Source organism: Schistocerca gregaria, chromosome 7 (assembly GCF_023897955.1).
Source record: "Schistocerca gregaria isolate iqSchGreg1 chromosome 7, iqSchGreg1.2, whole genome shotgun sequence".
Lineage (NCBI taxonomy): Eukaryota > Metazoa > Arthropoda > Insecta > Orthoptera > Acrididae > Schistocerca > Schistocerca gregaria.
The window spans coordinates 229,244,622-229,264,343 of record NC_064926.1 but is presented as its reverse complement, the minus strand read 5'-3'; the positions used below and the strand labels follow the sequence as shown (position 1 = coordinate 229,264,343).

The 19,722-nt window shown below is 43.6% G+C and overlaps 1 protein-coding gene across 4 annotated transcripts in view; it reads left to right on the top strand.

Moving 5' to 3' along the window:
• LOC126281458 (proline-rich protein 36) overlaps nt 1-19,722 on the top strand; it is a 795,503-nt gene that overhangs the window by 590,460 nt on the left and 185,321 nt on the right. For all 4 annotated transcript variants that reach the window (XM_049980446.1, XM_049980443.1, XM_049980444.1 and 1 more), the window contains one exon: nt 9,487-9,666. In XM_049980446.1, coding sequence (XP_049836403.1) covers nt 9,487-9,666 — 180 coding nt within the window. The remainder of the gene's footprint in view (nt 1-9,486; nt 9,667-19,722) is intronic.

The window sequence follows — 19,722 nt, the reverse complement described above, 5'->3', positions numbered from 1 at the left end:
CAACAGTACTACCAACTGCGTTATCATTCACCGCACACAAAAGTATATAGCTGTTTACCACAATTTCTTTTTCTGCTACCTAGAACATACAGCATGTTGCTCGTAACAGCTGTTTTACTTGGAAGCCCTTATAATGGTCCACTACGGCTCTTTCATCATTCGGAATTGTTCGAAACTTCGCTCACGTGGAAAAGAAACATCAAATTTTAAGCTCTGAAATCGGCGTTTTCTTGTATTACTTACGTATAATCAGCTGTAAAAGAACTGACCACTCACTGAATGACTCTTACAAAATTATGAGATACTATTCCCTTCGCGACTGTGACAGCGAGAATCATAAAATTGGTTTTAAATAATGTGGTATCCACGCGTTCCTGAAAAAATTTCTGGAGAATCTTTTTGCACTATCATATAAAATCTTGGAAGAGACTCACCTGTGCAGTGCAACTGTAGCCTCATGGAGTTAATTATTTCATATTATGATGACAAATTTTGCAAAAAAATCGCGGCTCCATTTATTGAAGTACTCGTACATATCTGTGATGAAATAGGTGTTCAGGTTCAGTAACCGCTCTTCCGTGATCTTCAGTTAATAATTTACGTTCTAGACGAACAAAATTACACTATCTACATCGTGCGCGATCGACTTTGTTGCCTTGTGATAATCGTTGGTTGGATATGTCAGACGCTGAAACTTCTGTAGTTAGTATGGTCTTTTGTTTCATGCAGGTGGATGGCTATTGGTGATGTATGGCATTATTTTGGTTTTTAATGCTCTATGTGTTCTTGGAATCGAATTTCAAATAATCTATCTCTCTGGTCTATGTATAAACGGTCACATGTTGGCCTTTAAAATGACTTTAATGATCAAGAAAATGTGCTTCAGTAGTACGTTTCCAAGTAGCATGGTAAAACGTACCACACGACATTGAAAGCAGTACAAGGAGGGCCATCACTAAGATTACGTAACCACATCTACTGTTGCTGGCACGAATTGACCTTCAAAGAAGAGAATGGATTGCTGCAATCAGACGAGACTCAATAAGGATAGTTCAGTTCTCCAGGTACACTTAAACGGAAGTTATCTGGTCGGAGTTACAACTCGCAGCTCAGTTAATCATGGGACATTTTGGCTTGGATTTTGACCTTCGGCCGATCAAATGGAGTCGCTTTATCCTCTCTCCTACAGTTGAATGTTCCAGTCATGCGAGATCGTTACGGTATTACACCGATTATGTCATCAGCGGTACACTGCCAGTTAAAGGAATAGGAACTAACACTCCTAGAATGATCCGAAACTTCAAATGAGCCAGCATGCAACTGGTTGAAATTCCTGTTATTAAATTCAACCTTTTCCGTCGCTAAAAACGAGAGGCGTTCAACCGTGTTCTCTGTTGTATCTGGAAAACGTTCGTCAAGCAAATCAAAATTTCTAGAATATATTTTCAAAAAGAGTTATTTCAAACTCTGAGAACACTCGGACAGGAACTTGTTTACATTAATATATACAATTCTTCAGTCTTGTAATACAGTGAGCTTTCTGCAACCACACACATACTTTACGACTTCTGCAGATGTATGGTAATAACATTACCCTGTCACTCTATTACAAAAACATGCCATTAGAATGAACAATGGAGGTACTTTATAAAGATCTTTTACTTTTTCATTACGCTGAGGAAATCCCGCTGCGGTGACAGTGTGTTACGGATATTTATTAACAATGAATTTCTTCGTATGTTTCTTCTCATTACCTCTAATCTGCATAGTAAGTAAGAAGAATCAATGGATATAACAATATGTGTACAAAGTGACAAAACGTTTTTGTATTTTCTCCGTGATCATGTTTATTGGGATATTAAACTAACTAGTTAAAAATATGATGATCGTTTCGCACTCTGTGTAGTTTTAGAATATCGTCATGTTCTTGTGACTAAGATTATGGTATCTTATAAATGAAGTGTTTCGCGATTACAGGTTCAGCGATTTATTAGGAACTGCCTATATGGCCTTGAAATAGCTACGGTAAGCTTTACGAATGTACTTTCTTAGGATGGATATTTACTTACTCTTTACTTTACTCTTGTTTTTATCTACACCTTTTCCTTATGAAAGACATTGTGGTACAAAACGGTAATCTGCAGCTGGCGAAAAATTAAATCGAAGCAATTGACTGTGCAGTACCACACGTTTATCCCAAAATGTATGAGAAATCGAAACATTTATAGCTGAAAAGAAGGTGTCGATCAATTTCCTCATTACTGTGCTACACTGGCCAATATTACTCTTGAAAATTAGCATTCAAACAATTTTTGCCATGAAAGTGTTTGCTTCAGAGCTTAAATTGCACCACGCACTCTAGTAAGGACAGACGTTGTCAAATTATTTGGTACCTATCCTTGGTACAATAACAGCAAAAAAAGTCCCTTTCACAGTAAGCTGTTGAAAATCATCAGAAAATATTTTATATACAATTTTTGTTGTTTGTTAAAGCGAATAGTTTCTATTAAATTACAATAGACCATTATTGGCTACGTGTTCTGCTCCAGAATATACTTAAAACAAATAGTTTTTCTTTACGCAAAGGAATGTTTAAAAGCATTATACAACAAAATATTACTCGCACTGCTTCATAAAAATGATCCTGAAAATATTTTACCGAAGTATTTCATCGCTCTTTTCATTCTTCCAATTTCTTCTTAATCTAATCATAGTGCAACATTCTCCGTCTTTTGTCTTTTAATCCATATAGCACTTCATGTTACTGGCAAAATCAAATATTACACATTTGTTATTTGATGCTTAAGGAATACGTGCTTTGTCTTACCACTGTTCTGGGACGAGTAACTATTACCTGCAATTTTTCTACAACCGATGCAGTGTCACATGCCCGACGTGATACGTACGAGAACCGCTTTAGACATAAATGATTTTTCCGGTGGCGACATTGTCAGCTATAGCTGAAGTCTCCATAGCTGTATGTAGGCACCATAACCTTGACGCAGAGCGCTTTGCCGTATCATATTATGACGTGTAGCAACTGCTGTTTTGAATGTTCATTTTGTGAAACCTGAGGTATATCAAACGAACAACGTAGTTAAGCGGACAGGATGGCCGTAAAACTTGTTTGAAGCGACCGCACTAATTTAGATTGGTGAGTGTCGTCCATACGCCAAGGTCCTCTGCATCATTTAGTCTTTGAATTACAAGGTTCGCAGCTTTGACGACGTTAACGACGCACCTGGCAAATCTTCGCGTTAATTGCTTCACTATTTGCTCTGCGTCCTTAGTCGTCACAATTTAATGACGTTCTTGTCATGGCGAACGAAAATTATGTTTCCGCAGTAGGTGGTCTTTATGCACGGTCATTTTGAATAATGTAATCGGTAGCCCCAGTTAATTGGTAGTATATATCCTATTTTCATCAAGCTGTTTTCGCACTACGTTTAGTTTCAGTGCAACTGATTTTCGGCGATTTATGAAACAAATGAGTATAAGTATGACTTGTGGAGGCATCAAACGTACAAGATATGCAGTTCTCTAAGTACATTATACATGAGAGTGATTTGTTGATAATCTTAATGAGAAAAGATGCCCGAACTGATTTACTGTAGAGTCTCACTTGTGAAAAAAAAAAGTGTCAGCACTTCTGCACTTGTGACTACTGACACACACTTCCCGTACACAAAGATAACTTTAGTCTAGAGTAATCTGCAAGCTCTGCGACTGGTAACAGTACCCTTCTCCAGCGCAAGTGAGGAATAGTGCATTTCTGTCCAATGACGATGGGCCTCCAATGGTATCCACAGGAGATTAGCTAACAATGCCCCTTCTTCTGCATCAGAGCGGGAATATTAGCCTATGACTATGGCCCACCAGAAGTTTAACCAAAACTATGACTTCTCCAGCACGAACGCGTGAAAAGTCCCCCTTAACAAGAGGACGCTACACTCGTCTCTGACAGTGGCCTAGCCGTAGTGGATACCAGAAGACGCTGAGGAAGATTCCAGCAGAGGGGTCGAAACGTCGATCATTTTAGAAGTAACATGACGCGTTCTAATAAGCCAGAAGATTTTAACTTCAGTGACAACGGCCACAAAAGCCTACAGACTTAACAGGACATCGTCCTCGCATATTCGCTACAAATGGCTTTATTTCAGCGTGACTTTTCTTTAGGGTGTTGAGAGAAAGAAACTTATGCTTCAAACATAAAAATTTTATACTTGGCGATACAGTTCGTCTAACGTAACTAAAGGCTGTTCATTTTGTATTACTTTTGAATACGTTACGGGAAAGGCAGTGATCAATGTCTCACAAATATTTACTATTAAAAACAGTATTGATCACGATTTATTTATCAAGGTGCTCAGTTTCGACAACTACTGTGGTCATCTTCAGACCGTTGAGTAGGAACTTCTTTCTGTTGGAGAGTCACCAACAGAAAGAGGTTCCTAATCAATGGTCTGAAGATGACCACAGTAGTGGTCGAAACCGGTCACCTTGATAAATAAATCGTGATCAAGACTGTTTTTAATAGTAAATGTTCATTTTGTGCCCTACACGTTCCGTTTCTTATTATATCTGATCGTATTAGTGCATATGTGGAATACTGGAAGTGTTCTTAGTTGGTCTGAGTACCAAAGATGTAAACTTTTCGGCGTTTTCTAAACATACATTGATTTAACACCCTATTTTCACTGCCCATTGTTCTCTGGATTGGTGTTTTGGTCTATGTCATACACTATGTGCAGTGAGTTGACAGAAATACGGAAATACCAGAAACACAGCGCATTACCACACGGTTTAGGGAAACCGCTGGCATTCTAAACAGCTTCCATTCGTCTTGAAATGGATGAATTCTTTTGCTGTCTGATTTAAAGGAAATCTTATACTACTCTTATTACAAAACGGTTTCTATTTCAGTTTACGATAATGGTAGTGGGTAGCGATCACACACCCTCCTCTCGAAAGGAGTCCACAAAGGCTCAATGATATTGTGATAAGGTGATCGGAGGCTAGAGAGACGCGACATTTCATCCTCGTGCTATAAAACCAGGCCTCGGTGTGGATAGGGGCCCTTTTGTCTTGGAACACAGCTTCACCATTGGACAAGTAAAATAGTACCATGGGATGGAGATGATGAATGAAAACTGCCACATAGTCCTTCGCAGCAATATAACTCTACAGAGTAATCGTGATACCTATGGATTACCACGACATAGCTGCCTAAACCAACAGCATACCCCCGGCATGTTTCACCCTTCTACGTAAACCAAACCAGAAATTGGAAACAGTTTGAAACAAGACTCATCCATCCACACGGCTTTCTTCGATTGCGCCATAGTTCAGATTTTATGACCTCTGCACCACATTTTCCGGTTATGACAATTTTTATCACTGAAACTGGTTCCCCCGGCAATTCCCGGCTTATGGTGGTCCATTCGTGTTGCTGACAAGGTTCGCCAGTGTTACATTCAGTTGTGGAGTGACTTTTGCAGCCGGCCGCGGTGGTCTCGCGGTTAAGGCGCTCAGTCCGGAACCGCGACCCTGCTACGGTCGCAGGTTCGAATCCTGCCTCGGGCATGGATGTGTGTGATGTCCTTAGGTTAGTTAGGTTTAAGTAGTTCTAAGTTCTAGGGGACTGATGACCACAGATGTTAAGTCCCATAGTGCTCAGAGCCATTTGAAACATTTTTTGATTTTTGCAGCTGCTGTCCTCTTATGTTTCATCTCTGTCCTCTTCAGTAAACGTCAGCCACGGTTACTCAACACACACTTGCGTCAAAATTGTGGCTGAGTGTATGTTGTTTTTCAGCTTTCCATGAATGAGTTCTGTTGGGTCACGCCCACTCGTCTCGTATAGATGATGCATAAGAGGTGCTGCGTTCTCGGAATGCCACACAACAACTCAAGCACGTAACATTAGTAGTTTTATTTCCATAAAGCAAATTGACAATACTTAACTTGTATTTAGAACAAGTATCGCCAACGAAGGCTGACATACAACGTAAGTTAGAGTTCTTGCTACACACAATGTCCCTGCATGTTGACACACGTCACTGTTAATTGATCTGCGAGTTCTGGTCTACAACTGTGGTTATACTGTCCACTGATGTCAGTATACGGAGCCGATCTGAGCGGCCGATGGTCGCAGGGGCGGCGCTTATATTCACTTCTTGCAAGGGGCGTTCCTGTAGTGGTGCGGTCCTAATCAGAACACCATTGGCCGACGTTGTTTCACCGCCTTCTATGGTCTTCCGTTTTTCGTCTTCGTTCCGCCGGAACACGTTCGATACGGTGGCTCTTGAAATACCAAACCCTTCGACGACCCCAAGGTCATTAGAGGCTTTGAATAACCTCATCATGATAAAGCATAGGAGATTTCACCTGCCTGCAGAACTGATTAGACTATACAACACCATTCTCGCCTCCATCGTAGGTTACGGGTCTGGAGTCTGGGCACACAGGCTCACGAGGGTCATGCCTGCCATGGCAGTGAGGAGGGTGCAGCACAATTGTTTTTACCCTAGATCGGAGCTTACAGGACATCTCCTGGGGGACACTATTAATTCTCATGGGGTTATGTCCCTTAGATATTAAAATGAGGGAACAAACAACCTGGTACTTCGTTAAAAGAGGGGAAATTGAAAAAAGCTCATTCTGGGGGTGCGGGGGGGGGGGGGGGATGGGGAGACAAATTTGCAATTAGAAGAAGAGGGGATGAACTGTGGCAGGAACTGTGGGACACAGAAGAGACAGGAAGGAGGACATACCAGCTGTAGCCAAATATCAAGGAACGTCTCCAACTTTCGCACTTTAAACCAAGCAAGGGATTGCTGCACTTCCTTACAGGTTCGGGAAGAGGGCTACCCCCCTGTGTGACTGTGGTGCTGAAATTGGCACTCCGGAGCACGTGATCTACGAGTGTCCCAGTTTCGACGACGTAGCCACCGATCTAAGACGCCAGTTACCCAACAAAGACACATACCACCTGATTAGGAATCCAACCACATTCAACATCATCGATAGTCTTGCCAGTGAGGTGTCAGCAGAAGTCCTGCAAGAATATCGTAGGGACAATTTATAAATCGTGATCATAATATGACACACCCGCACCTATCCCATTCCTCCGGGGCGTGGACTGGCCGATCGCCGGGACGGTCGGAATACGCTACGTCTTGGAGTAGTGGGAAGGTGGAAAAATATCCCGGATTTGACATAATGCACACCCTTAATAACTTATAGTAGGAGCTGGTTCTTAAGTAGACTGTACATTTTTGCATATCCTCTAACAATACCTGTAGCGATTTCCAGGTTAAGGCCAGCCCAGTGCCAGGGGCACGCCCAATGGGGTAAGCTCGGTGGGCACGGCCAAAAAAGTTGTAGGTTTGTAGATCAACTGGCACATCTGTGAAGCTGCAGAAGTAGCTTGCTAGGACAGTAGGATAAAGTAAAGAAGACTGTAGTACTTACCGATTACATAATAAACAAATGGTTCAAATGGCTCTGAGCACTATGGGACTGAACTTCTGAGGTCATCAGTCTCCTGGAACTTGGAACTACTTAAACCTAACTAAGCTAAGGACATCACACACATCCATGCCCGAGGCAGGATTCGAACCTGCATCCGTAGCTGTTCCAGCGCCTAGAACCGTTCGGCCACAACTTCACATACTGTAGCAAGTAAGAAGATAGGAAATTTGTAATAGTAACACTGCTGGTAAAGTAAATAACTGTAATATAGACATTAAGAACCACTAATGTATAAGGTGGTGGGTTATTATGTATTAATATCATTGGTTTGAATAAAATATCTTTTTTTTTAAATCCCTTCGACCAGTGTGATTGCGAAAACTACACGGAACACTGTTCTGACCACAACTGACACTTGCAACGTACTGAGTACATTGCGCAGGTGCCGTTCGTGATGAAATACCACATCGATCTCTGCAGGCTTGGCTAGCACCTGCATATATGTTCAATCATGCAATTCTCTACGTGTTCCCATGTTGTTGTCCAACCCCTGTATGTCATACTGTGTGTATGTCGTCTAGCAAAAACACCAAAAAGCACAGTGAACAGTGAAAGTAAGGTACTCAGCCGAAATGCGTTAGAAAAACGTCGAAAAGCGGATATCCAGGGGACACAGCGAACTAAGTACACTTATAGGACGGCGCATACGCACAAGCAAATTCACAAGTTGCCACTGAAGATGCTTCACAGATGAGACTTAATGAGGCGCTTATTGCCCATTACACGAAACCTTTCATTTAGCTGCATTAGATTAATCGCGTCTCCAAAAATATGCTAGTAACGATAGAAAACATAAAATATATCGACAAATATTTTAATTAAATTAAGCTGCCGCTCTTACTAAAGGGATGATTCTAACGAATATTACTTCTATGTTTCTCTGAAGCACGCAGCACGCATTGTCTGTTCTGTTCTGTGGACCCTGTAACCTCTCGGCGTATATTAAGCTCAGCAATTACTTATCTACATCTACATCTACATTTATACTCCGAAAGCCACCCAACGGTGTGTGGCGGAGGGCACTTTACGTGCCGCTGTCATTACCTCCCTTTCCTGTTCCAGTCGCGTATGGTTCGCGGGAAGAACGACTGTCGGAAAGCCTCCGTGCGCACTCGAATCTCTCTAATTTTACATTTGTGATCTCCTAGGGAGGCATAAGTAGGGGAAAATAATATATTTGATACCTCATCCGGAAACACACCCTCTCGGAACCTGGACAGCAAGCTACTCCGCGATGCAGAGCGCCTCTCTTGCAGAGTCTGCCACTTGACTTTGCAAAACATCTTCGTAACTCTATCACGCTTACCATATAACCCTGTGACGAAACACGTCGTCCTCTTTGGATCTTCTCTATCTCCTCCGTCAACCCGACCTGGTACGGGTCCCACACTGATGAGCAATACTCAAGTATAGGTCGAACGAGTGTTTTGTAAGCCAACTCCTTGGTTGATGGACTACATTTTCTGTTGACTCCCCCAATGAATCTCAACCTGGTACCCGCCTTACCAACAATTAATTTTATATGATCATTCCACTTCAAATCGTTCCGCACGCATACTCCCAGATATTTTACAGAAGTAACAGCTATCAGTGTTTTTTTCCGCTATCGTATAATCATACAATAAAGAATCCTTCTTTCTATGTATTCGCAGTACATTACATATGTCTATGTTAAGGGTCAGTTGCAATTCCCTGCACCAAGTGCCTATCCGCTGCATTTCGCTGAAATTTTCTAATGCTGCAAATTCTCTCTATACTACAGCATCCTCCGCAAAAGCCGCATGGAACTTCCGACACTATCTAATAGGTCATTATGGGGCGGTGGCCACGTTATAGAGAAAGCAAACTGCTTTCACGGTTTTCTACTTATGGTCTTCAGTTTAGTCTTCGCAGCAATGCCACGTCTGTCTGCAGCGACAAGTGCCTGAGCGACCGCCTCCTGTTGTGTTGCAGCGTGCGCGGCGCAGGGCCCGGTCTACGTGAACCCCGGCTCCGGGGGCGGCCAGCCAGCTGCCGTGCAGAGCACGGGTTCGGCGCCACTGGTCACCCAGACGGTGTACGGCTTCCTCGACTTCACGACCACGATCGGCAACACCGTCATGATCTTCTCGCCGCAGAGCGCCCCGCCGGCAGGTACGTGCCAATTTGGACTGTTCTGCTGCCCCGACCGTCTGCCCCGCCCCTAGCCGCGGTCAGCACGACCCCAGCGAAGGTCCAGTTTATCGGTTATGCAAACTCCGCTTTCTCTCGGTCACCTTCGCGGATCGTTATTTTCCTGCCCTTTCGTTGCCGCACTATTACCCAATTTGCCGTGATCTTCGTGTCCCTTCTTTGTTTCTTCACAGGCCACGGCGGTAATTGCAAAATGTCTTATGTGGTAGATTCTTGAGCAGTAGTGAAAGACAATCGGTGCTGAGCTCTTACGCGCACGATTGTGCGAAACTTTTCAGTTCTTTCCATTTTGGCTCGCGCTATTGCCATATGGACACAAGCCGACTTGTTCTGGATGTGTTGGAGTCGTATGGGGACGCTCTTAGAATAGCTATCGTCTCTACTAACCCATGTGAATTGAAGTCACGCTCCATTCAATCACGTTCTACATGCCTGAAAGTTTCTCCTGTCCAATGCATAGCATATAGCCAAAATATCTTAAAAAGAAATGAAAAACGTATGACCCCTTCTATGAAAATGGACTGTAGAAGGATACCATTAGTCATCATTTTGTCAGAAGGCGCACTGGATGGGCCGTAGGCGGTGGGGAGCTCTTTAAAGGTTTGAAGCGCGTACGCAGTATTCTAATTTGTGTGATGCAGTCCGTCTCTTCATTTCAGTCTAGCCTATATACCCAACGCTTGCCCCAGTGGATACACCGGTTCCCGTGAGATCACCGAAGTTAAGCGCTATCGGGAGTGGTCGGCACTTGGATGGGTGACCATCCAGGCCGCCGTGCGCTGTTGCCATTTTTCGCGGTGCACTCAGCCTCGTGATGACAATTGAGGAGCTAATCGACCGAATAGTAGCGGCTTCGGTAAAGAATACCATCATAACGACCGGGAGAGTGGTGTGCTGACCCCAAGCCCCTCCTATCCGAATCCTCCTCTGAGGATGACACGGCGGTCGGATGGTACCGGTAGGCCACTCGTGCCCTGAAGACGGAGTACTATATACCCAACTTCCTCAGTTAACTGTTTTACATGTTGCGATCTCTGTCTTCCCCTACAACTTTTCCTCTATACAAACCCCTCTAGTACCACCTTTTCACTAATGCCTTACAAAATGTGACGGTCATTTTTAAAGTAAAAACCGATAGCGCATCGCGTCCACGTAGCCTGTCATGTGACGTCTGTTCACGAACGGCCACTCTTCGACAGTCTCTCACTGCGCCACCATTACGTGTCACGTCTCTGCTCTCTGCTGTCGGCAAGTAAATCAGTAATCCCGCCGACTGTGAAGTGCGCTTGGTTATTCGGTTCTTAAATACAAAACAAGTTCGTCCCACGGAAATTTACCGGCGGCTTGTTGAAGTTTATGGTGGAGGTGTAGTGAATGATGTAACTGTGCGTAACTGATGTAGATTGTCTAATGAAGGAAGGACAAATGTTCATGGTGAAGAACGATTTGGACGGCCAACCTTCATGAATGAAGACTTGACACATAAAGTTGATGAGGCATTTTATTAAAACAGGCACTTCATTATTGACGTGCTTGATCAGCGATTTCATCACGTTCCAATATCAATATTTTATCACACCATTACTGACAAACTTCACATATGAGGGCGAGATGAGTAACGAAAATGTTGACAGAACACAATGCAAACCGAATGACACATTCTTTGTCCGTTTTTGAGCGCTATCACAAAGATGGTAAGGGGTTACTGAGTCACTTTGTGTCTGGAGGTGAAAAGTGGATTGCACACTACACTCCAGAGGATAAAAGTCATCCAGTGAGTGGCATAATTCAAAGTCCTCGACAAAACCATTAACATTCGAACAAGAACCTTCGACACGGAAATTCGTGGCCACGGTTTTTTGCGAGCGGAAGAATATTCTTCTGTTATACTTTTTGTCAAGGGGAATGGCAATAAATGCTGAGAGGTATTGTGAAACATCGTTAAAGTTTAGGCACGCTACTCAAAATCGCCGGCGGGGACAGCTTCGTTTTGCTTCACGACATTGCTCTGCCTCGCGTTGCAGCAAGAACAAAGACGGAACTGGACAAATTTCATAGGTGGACAGCGCTTTGAAAATTATGACATGTTGAAAGAAACTGTAACTAACTGGTTTAACGGTCAGGTGGCAGTGTTTTTTGACGCTGGGATCCAAAAGCTGGTGACACAACTTAACAAATGCTTAAATAATCATGGTGACTGTGTCAAGAAGTGAAGAAATGTGCATACTAGTAGTTTGAGATACAATTTACGTTTATAAACAGTTTATCTTATTTTAAAAATGACCCTCCTGTGTCCTATCATCCTGCCCCTCTACTTCATTTTTAACATATACCTTTCCTCCCATATTCCACGGAAGAGTCCTCATTTCGTATCATATCGATCGACTGAAGTTCTGAAATTCTATAACACCTCGTATCAAAAAGAATCGACTCTTTTAGTTTCCATCTTTCCCATAATTCATCACTCACTTGCATGTGATATAATTAGCCCCGATGTTCTTCCATAGAAATTGCTTTCCCAAATAAAGCGTAATACTAATAAACTTATTTTAATGAGATATGCACTCTTTGCCTCCGATAGTCTCCTTCTGAATCCCTGTCCATGAATCAAGCATTATTATGCTACGAGTTCTCATCTTCTTATTATGACTAGTTTCTCTCAGAAAAAAATTCCCTAAATGCCTGCAACCACGATGCCTTCATATAGGTTGGAATACTGGATGTACAAACTTCAGCAGGTAGGATGGGGTAAGTTTCACTGACTGCCCAAGATGGTGCAGTTGAAGTAAAGTAAAGGCACAAATAGCTAAAGTTCCACAGAACAAATCAATCCTTTCTTGAACACGGTTCTGGAGAAGATTATTTTGACTTTGGCTCTCAATTTTCAATCACAATGATAGAAATTTCGTTCTCAGGCTCATTTTCTAGTGAACTATTACCTGCGTAAGCATGTGTAACAATAAATTATCGTTTTCTGACTTATATGAGAATTTTATCTTATGGTGAGTTTTCGAATTTGGGCGAAGTTTGGGACTCGTATTCCTACCCGGCAAGAGATTTTAATCTGTTAGGAAGTTGCAGGACAGGGCACATACTGCTGCACAGTGAAATGTTCAATCTACAACAAACAGTTGTCAGGTACATATAATCGGTACATCCCTGGGTAATGAAACTATTAGAGCTTCCTGTAGCCGAGACTTCTTAAGAAATTTATACCCTTAAAGATGTGATGATACCGGTACTGTCACAATATGAATGATTTGTAGGACTCGCCAACACACGTTCGGTGCACAATGCGCAAAAACCTTAAAAGACGCGAAAATTCATATCTAATGACATATATACTGAACAGGGAAGGAATACTTGACATATTAATTCTAATAACTTCTGTCCTTACACATAACCGTTTCGCCTGCGTTACTGATATCACTTACGCGTTACATTGGAGTGATAGTTACCCCACAAGGAACAGTACTAATCCTGAAGAAGATTTTCTTTTGTTATGGGGGCGGGGTGTTGAGTATCATCAACCATCAGTCTTCTGACTGGTTTGATGCAGCCTCCAGCGAATTCCTCTCCTGTGCCAACGTCTTCATCTCAGTCTAGGACTTGCACTCATCGTCAGCTATTATTGTTTGCTAGGTATATTACCCTTGAATTTGTACCCTCTACAATTCTGTCTAGTACCATGGAAGTTACTCCGTGATATCTTAAAACATGTCCTACATGCTGTCTCTTTTCCCTGTCAAAGTTTTCCAAACGTGATTTTCTTAGATGATTCTGTTTTAGAATCTAGCGATAAGGGTAGCAATTGGAATATCGGGTTATGTGTCAACGCTTCCCGCCAGATTTCAAGGTACTGTCAACTAAAAGAAAAGCGCTACCAATTCGATTGTGTATGTGCGTCCACAATTTAGCTACAGAATGATGTGGTAGAAACTAATTCTCTACAAACAGATGGCGAAAGTGTTGATACATATTGTTAGAACGAACGTGCCAACTTGTATGTGGAAGTTTCTTGTTTCAAAGAACTATGTAAGGCATCTCTGGCACTGTTAACTAAGGAATAACGAAATATAAAAGTCTCAACTAGATGAGATGCCAGTACTTCAGACTTTTCGGAATACTCTTAGAAAATAACTCTAAAATTTTTCAGCTGAAGAAGTAGAGACCCCTCATAAACCAAAAGAAGCTCGAGAACTTTTCAAAACGTCCTTTAGGAAACGCTTTTTCTCAACGGTTACTGCTACGCCAGCGATGATAGTTAAAACTGGTCTTTGTACATACTGAGCTTCTACGTTGATGTAATAGTTTGTTCGTTAAATGCGCAGTTAATAATAATTTTAGGCACACGTGTATAACAAAGGCATGTAATAGAGTAGGGGCACACGTACCGTTTCTGCATGCTGAATGGAACGTAAACACTAAGTAAAACACCCGGAAACTGCAGACGCTTTGCGAATGGTTTGCAGACCGTAATGAGCCTTTCTGTGGTATACGAAACAAGTGAATAGTACTTGAAGGACGCTACGAACATTCCTTCGCAGAGAATGTTGTCGAAACAATTACTGCCTGACAAGCAAGCAAAGAGAAGTGTGCTCATTAGCACACAGTTAGCTGGCAGATGAAGCGGCGCGTTCGTCTGGGAGCAAGTAGGGCGTAATGAGTGTGACGATTGCGCAAGGGTTTTAAGACACTCACGAGGCAGTGTGTCTCCAGCACGCCAACTAAAACATGCAGTAGCTGCTGCTCACTCGTCAAGATCCTATCTACATGAGGATACGTCCACTGCTTTTACTGCAGCTGTTTAATTTCCGACTTGTCAACGTTGTGTTCGTTCACTGACATGTGGGATTGGTAAATGGTGTGAATAGTATCACATATTTCAATCTATTTGGCTTACTTCTTTACGAAGCATCACAACAGGGGTTTATATCGCAGGGCTTTGTGTCCATTACAACTATAGCGGGCTCATTCACCCTATTTCCTCTAATGGTTTTCTTACCCTCGATATTTTTTCTCCAAAAATCCGTCTTTTGATTGCTGTGAAATAAAAATCGATGCGTGGATTACTACAACGCGATAAATATGGCGGAGCGGAATACGTAACGTAATGCACGATCCAGTCTCACTAATGTGACCGCTAGCAACGTTCGACGTGAACGTGCGGTAACCTCCCACAGAACGATACGTCTCAGCACTAGCTGTGAAGGATGTGGAAAAGAATGAAGTCGTTGTTTTAATGCAGAAACGGAGCGATTTACGTGACGTCCGAAGGGGCAGGCTCACTGTCTTTCGGGCCAAGGCGGATGAGTTTCAGAAATGGCAAATGTTTGATACTGTTGGCGTGCCGCCATCGTGCATGGTAAAATGGCGCTACCCAAAAAGGGCGCCAAGGCAACTCTGGTGTATCTCGAACCATAGAAAAAAGCGAAACGACGCCTATGTAGATGTGTACGGGCGAAAAGCAGTGCAACAATTGAGCAACTGACCTTCTAGATGAACCAAGGGGCTACGAACACCGTCTCCTCGACGATCGTTTAGCGAATGTTATTGAGTATGGACGTCTGCAGCTGGTGCCTGGTTCGTGCACCCATGTTGACAGCTGTTCATCGGCGACGAAGGCTGGAATTTGCACGCCAGTACGTTCAGTGCAGTGAGCGGCGACATCTACCTTTACAGATGAATCACGATTTATGCTCCGTCGGATAGATAGCCGTCGACGGCGTGAAACGTCTGAAAGCAAACACTCTGCACAGACAACGGATGGATCCAGGCTGCAGGCATTCCTAGGGTGATCTCGTCATTCCGGAATGCTTCTATCCTTGGGAACCCAATCCACCCCTACATTCAGTTTGTTTTTCCTCTGCAGGATGATATCTACCAGCAGGACAATGCAACACTGCTAGCAGTGTACGTACGTGGTTCGAAAAGCACCGGCAAGTGTTTACGGTTTTGCCCTAGTCACCGATATCCTCTGATGTACACCCAGTCCAGAATCTATGGGACCACATCGATCGGGCCGTACGCTCCACTGATCCTCAACCGAGAAAGCTATTGCAGCTGGTCGCGGTATGGCTCTATATCCCACTTGGTCCTTCCAGAACCTAAGGTGGCTATTCGGGCTTTTGACAGGTGGTCACATTAATGTCGCAGGACTGTGTGCAGATAGGTCTGTTTAGATTAGATTAGATTAATACTTGTTCCATAGATCATGAATACGACACTTCGTAATGATGTGAAACGTGTCATGTTCATAAAAGATGTCTGTGCAAGATATTACATTACACAAAATATTGCATGACTAATGTTTAGGTTGTTGTTTTTTCCCTTAATTTATATCTAAAAATTCAGCCAATGAGTAGAAGGAGTTGTCATCTAGAATTTCTTTTAATTTATTTTAAAATGTTAGTTGGCTATCTTTTAGGCTTTTGATGCTGATTGGTAGGTGACCAAAGACTTTTGTGGCAGCGTAATTTACCCCTTTCTGTGCCAAAGTCTGGTTTAACCCTGCATAGTGAAGATCAAGATCATCCTTTCTCCTGGTGTTATAGCTATGCACACTGCTATTACTTTTGAACTGGCTAGGATCATTAACAACAAATTTCATAAGTGAATATACACTCCTGGAAATTGAAATAAGAACACCGTGAATTCATTGTCCCAGGAAGGGGAAACTTTATTGACACATTCCTGGGGTCAGATACATCACATGATCACACTGACAGAACCACAGGCACATAGACACAGGCAACAGAGCATGCACAATGTCGGCACTAGTACAGTGTATATCCACCTTTCGCAGCAATGCAGGCTGCTATTCTCCCATGGAGACGATCGTAGAGATGCTGGATGTAGTCCTGTGGAACGGCTTGCCATGCCATTTCCACCTGGCGCCTCAGTTGGACCAGCGTTCGTGCTGAACGTGCAGACCTCGTGATACGACGCTTCATCCAGTCCCAAACATGCTCAATGGAGGACAGATCTGGAGATCTTGCTGGCCAGGGTAGTTGACTTACACCTTCTAGAGCACGTTGGGTGGCACGGGATACATGCGGACGTGCATTGTCCTGTTGGAACAGCAAGTTCCCTTGCCGGTCTAGGAATGGTAGAACGATGGGTTCGATGACGGTTTGGATGTACCGTGCACTATTCAGTGTCCCCTCGACGATCACCAGAGGTGTACGGCCAGTGTAGGAGATCGCTCCCTACACCATGATGCCGGGTGTTGGCCCTGTGTGCCTCGGTCGTATGCAGTCCTGATTGTGGCGCTCACCTGCACGGCGCCAAACACGCATACGACCATCATTGGCACCAAGGCAGAAGCGACTCTCATCGCTGAAGACGACACGTCTCCATTCGTCCCTCCATTCACGCCTGTCGCGACACCACTGGAGGCGGGCTGCACGATGTTGGGGCGTGAGCGGAAGACGGCCTAACGGTGTGCGGGACCGTAGTCCAGCTTCATGGAGACGGTTGCGAATGGTCCTCGCTGATACCCCTGGAGCAACAGTGTTCCTAATTTGCTGGGAAGTGGCGGTGCGGTCCCCTACGGCACTGCGTAGGATCCTACGGTCTTGGCGTGCATCCGTGCGTCGCTGCGGTCCGCTCCCAGGTCGACGGGCACGTGCACCTTCCGCCGACCACTGTCGACAACATCGATGTACCGTGGAGACCTCACGCCCCACGTGTTGAGCAATTCGGCGGTACGTCCACCACCCGGCCTCCCGCATGCCCACTATACGACCTCGCTCAAAGTCCGTCAACTGCACATACGGTTCCCGTCCACGCTGTCGCGGCATGCTACCAGTGTTAAAGACTGCGATGGAGCTCCGTATGCCACGGCAAACTGGCTGACACTGACGGCGGCGGTGCACAAATGCTGCGCAGCTAGCGCCATTCGACGGCCAACACCGCGGTTCCTGGTGTGTCCGCTGTGCCGTGCGCGTGATCATTGCTTGTACAGCCCTCTCGCAGTGTCCGGAGCAAGTATGGTGGGTCTGACACACCGGTGTCAATGTGTTCTTTTTTCCATTTCCAGGAGTGTATATACTGTAAGGTTACTGTGAGGATCCCTAGATCCTTAAATAGATGTCAGCAGGATGACCGTGGGTGCACTCCAGCAATTATTCTGATTACACATTTTTGAGCAATGAATACTTTTCTACTAAACGATGAATTACCCCAGAATATGATGCCATACGAAAGCAGTGAATGAAAGTAGGCATAGTAAGTTAATTTACTGGGATTCTTATCACCAAAATTTGCAATAACCCTAATAGCATACGTAGCTTAACTCAGACGTTTCAGCAGACCATCAATGTGTTGCTTCCACTTTAACCTCTCATCAATGGACACACCTAAAAATTATGAAACCTAAAAATTCTGTTAAGCCAGAAATTCAAAATTTCTCAGTGGTATCTTGTTAAGGCAGTCTTTGGAAATTTTTTCATTAAAAGTGGATCGTAGTTGTAACGTCGACTGACAGCTACAGTTACGTGGCTATTGGGTAGTCAGCGAGAATGTAGTATTGAGTGCTACAAGATAAGCATATTTGTTCGCTGTAGTAGTATCTGAGATACTAGTGCCGTCAGAGTAGTCATGGCTCCACAAACGCACTCATTTTTCTAAGCGCTGAGGACAATTTCGATGTGTTTGTATGTCAAAAGATGACTATTTGAATACATAGAGACACACGCAACAAATACTACTATAGTACATAACATGATCTTTGTCGTCTGTCTGAGAAGTTAGTACCTTTCTAACAGGTCGTTGTAATGTGAGGGTGCCTAACTAGCGAACTGATGTTGAGGCACTTCTCGTTCCTGCTTGGAAAACTGAAATACCAGGTCACAACAGGATAATGAGCTTAGTCTGTGCAGTGTTTCATTTATAGTAATAAGACAGGTACAGAATACTGCAGCGCTGTTTTTGGAAGGCTGCAGACCCCCCCCCCCCTCCACCACTCTTAAATTGATTATAACAGCCATCTGTCTTGCGGCCAGTCACGGAGACAGCGCAAAGGCTTAACAGCAGTTTCGGTAGTAGGACTGTCGTGTGTAAGCGTTGCGGGAAGAGAGATTAATCACCGCGTTCGGTGTGCTTGTCGGTGTCTCCTTCATCATTACGAAGCGGAAAGAGGCAGCGGCTCAAAGGCAAACGATCTCTTGTAACAAAGAAGGACATCATTGATACATAATGACGATTTGTCGCGGTGGTCAGAGCACACATGTCGCAGGATTTTGACTCAGGCTGAGTCATGAATGCACAGTGAATCTGATGACCTTGCCGGAAACACTCGTGATTGTTTCTGTAAGATTATAACAACCGTGTACGTTGAATGATGTGGGGTACTGAAACGGAAAATATGATTTACTCCTTACAATTTGTGTATAAATATTAAGTGAAATGAGAAACGGTTACAAAGTCAAAACCATAGAGGAAAGTGCACTAAAATGGTCTCCCTCTCCTAAAACGCCCCCCCCCCCTTATCTGGCTGTGCGTTATCCTGAACCACAGTGGGACAAGTAGTTCCGGCCTCCTCCACCATTCTCTAACGGAGCGCATGCTTCGCTCGCTTCACTTGCTGCGTATCAGCTCGCCATTTGATTTCTTGACAATGAAAATAGTTATTAAATTGCGATACAGTTTTCGTTCTTTCATCTACGTGGTGGCAGGTAACCCTTTCTACCTGTATGTGCTCTTCAATAGTAAGGTCCAAAGTTATTGTTTAAATGACAAATTCACATCATTTAAATGTTCCGTAAACAAATTATTGGGTTAACAAAATGTAGGCTACAACCACGTAAACTGGACCCAGTTACATTGCTTGAATCTGAATCCTCACTTTATCATGTTAAAAGTCTGTCTGTATTAGTGTACACTCTCATTTCCTTGGAATTCTATTGTAGATTCCAGTGATCGAAGAAAATGGAATGCACCTAAAACAACAGAAGCTACTGGTGCAGTTAGGGAAAGATGTGTTGTAAAAAGGCAAGTAAACAGTTAAACGTTCCA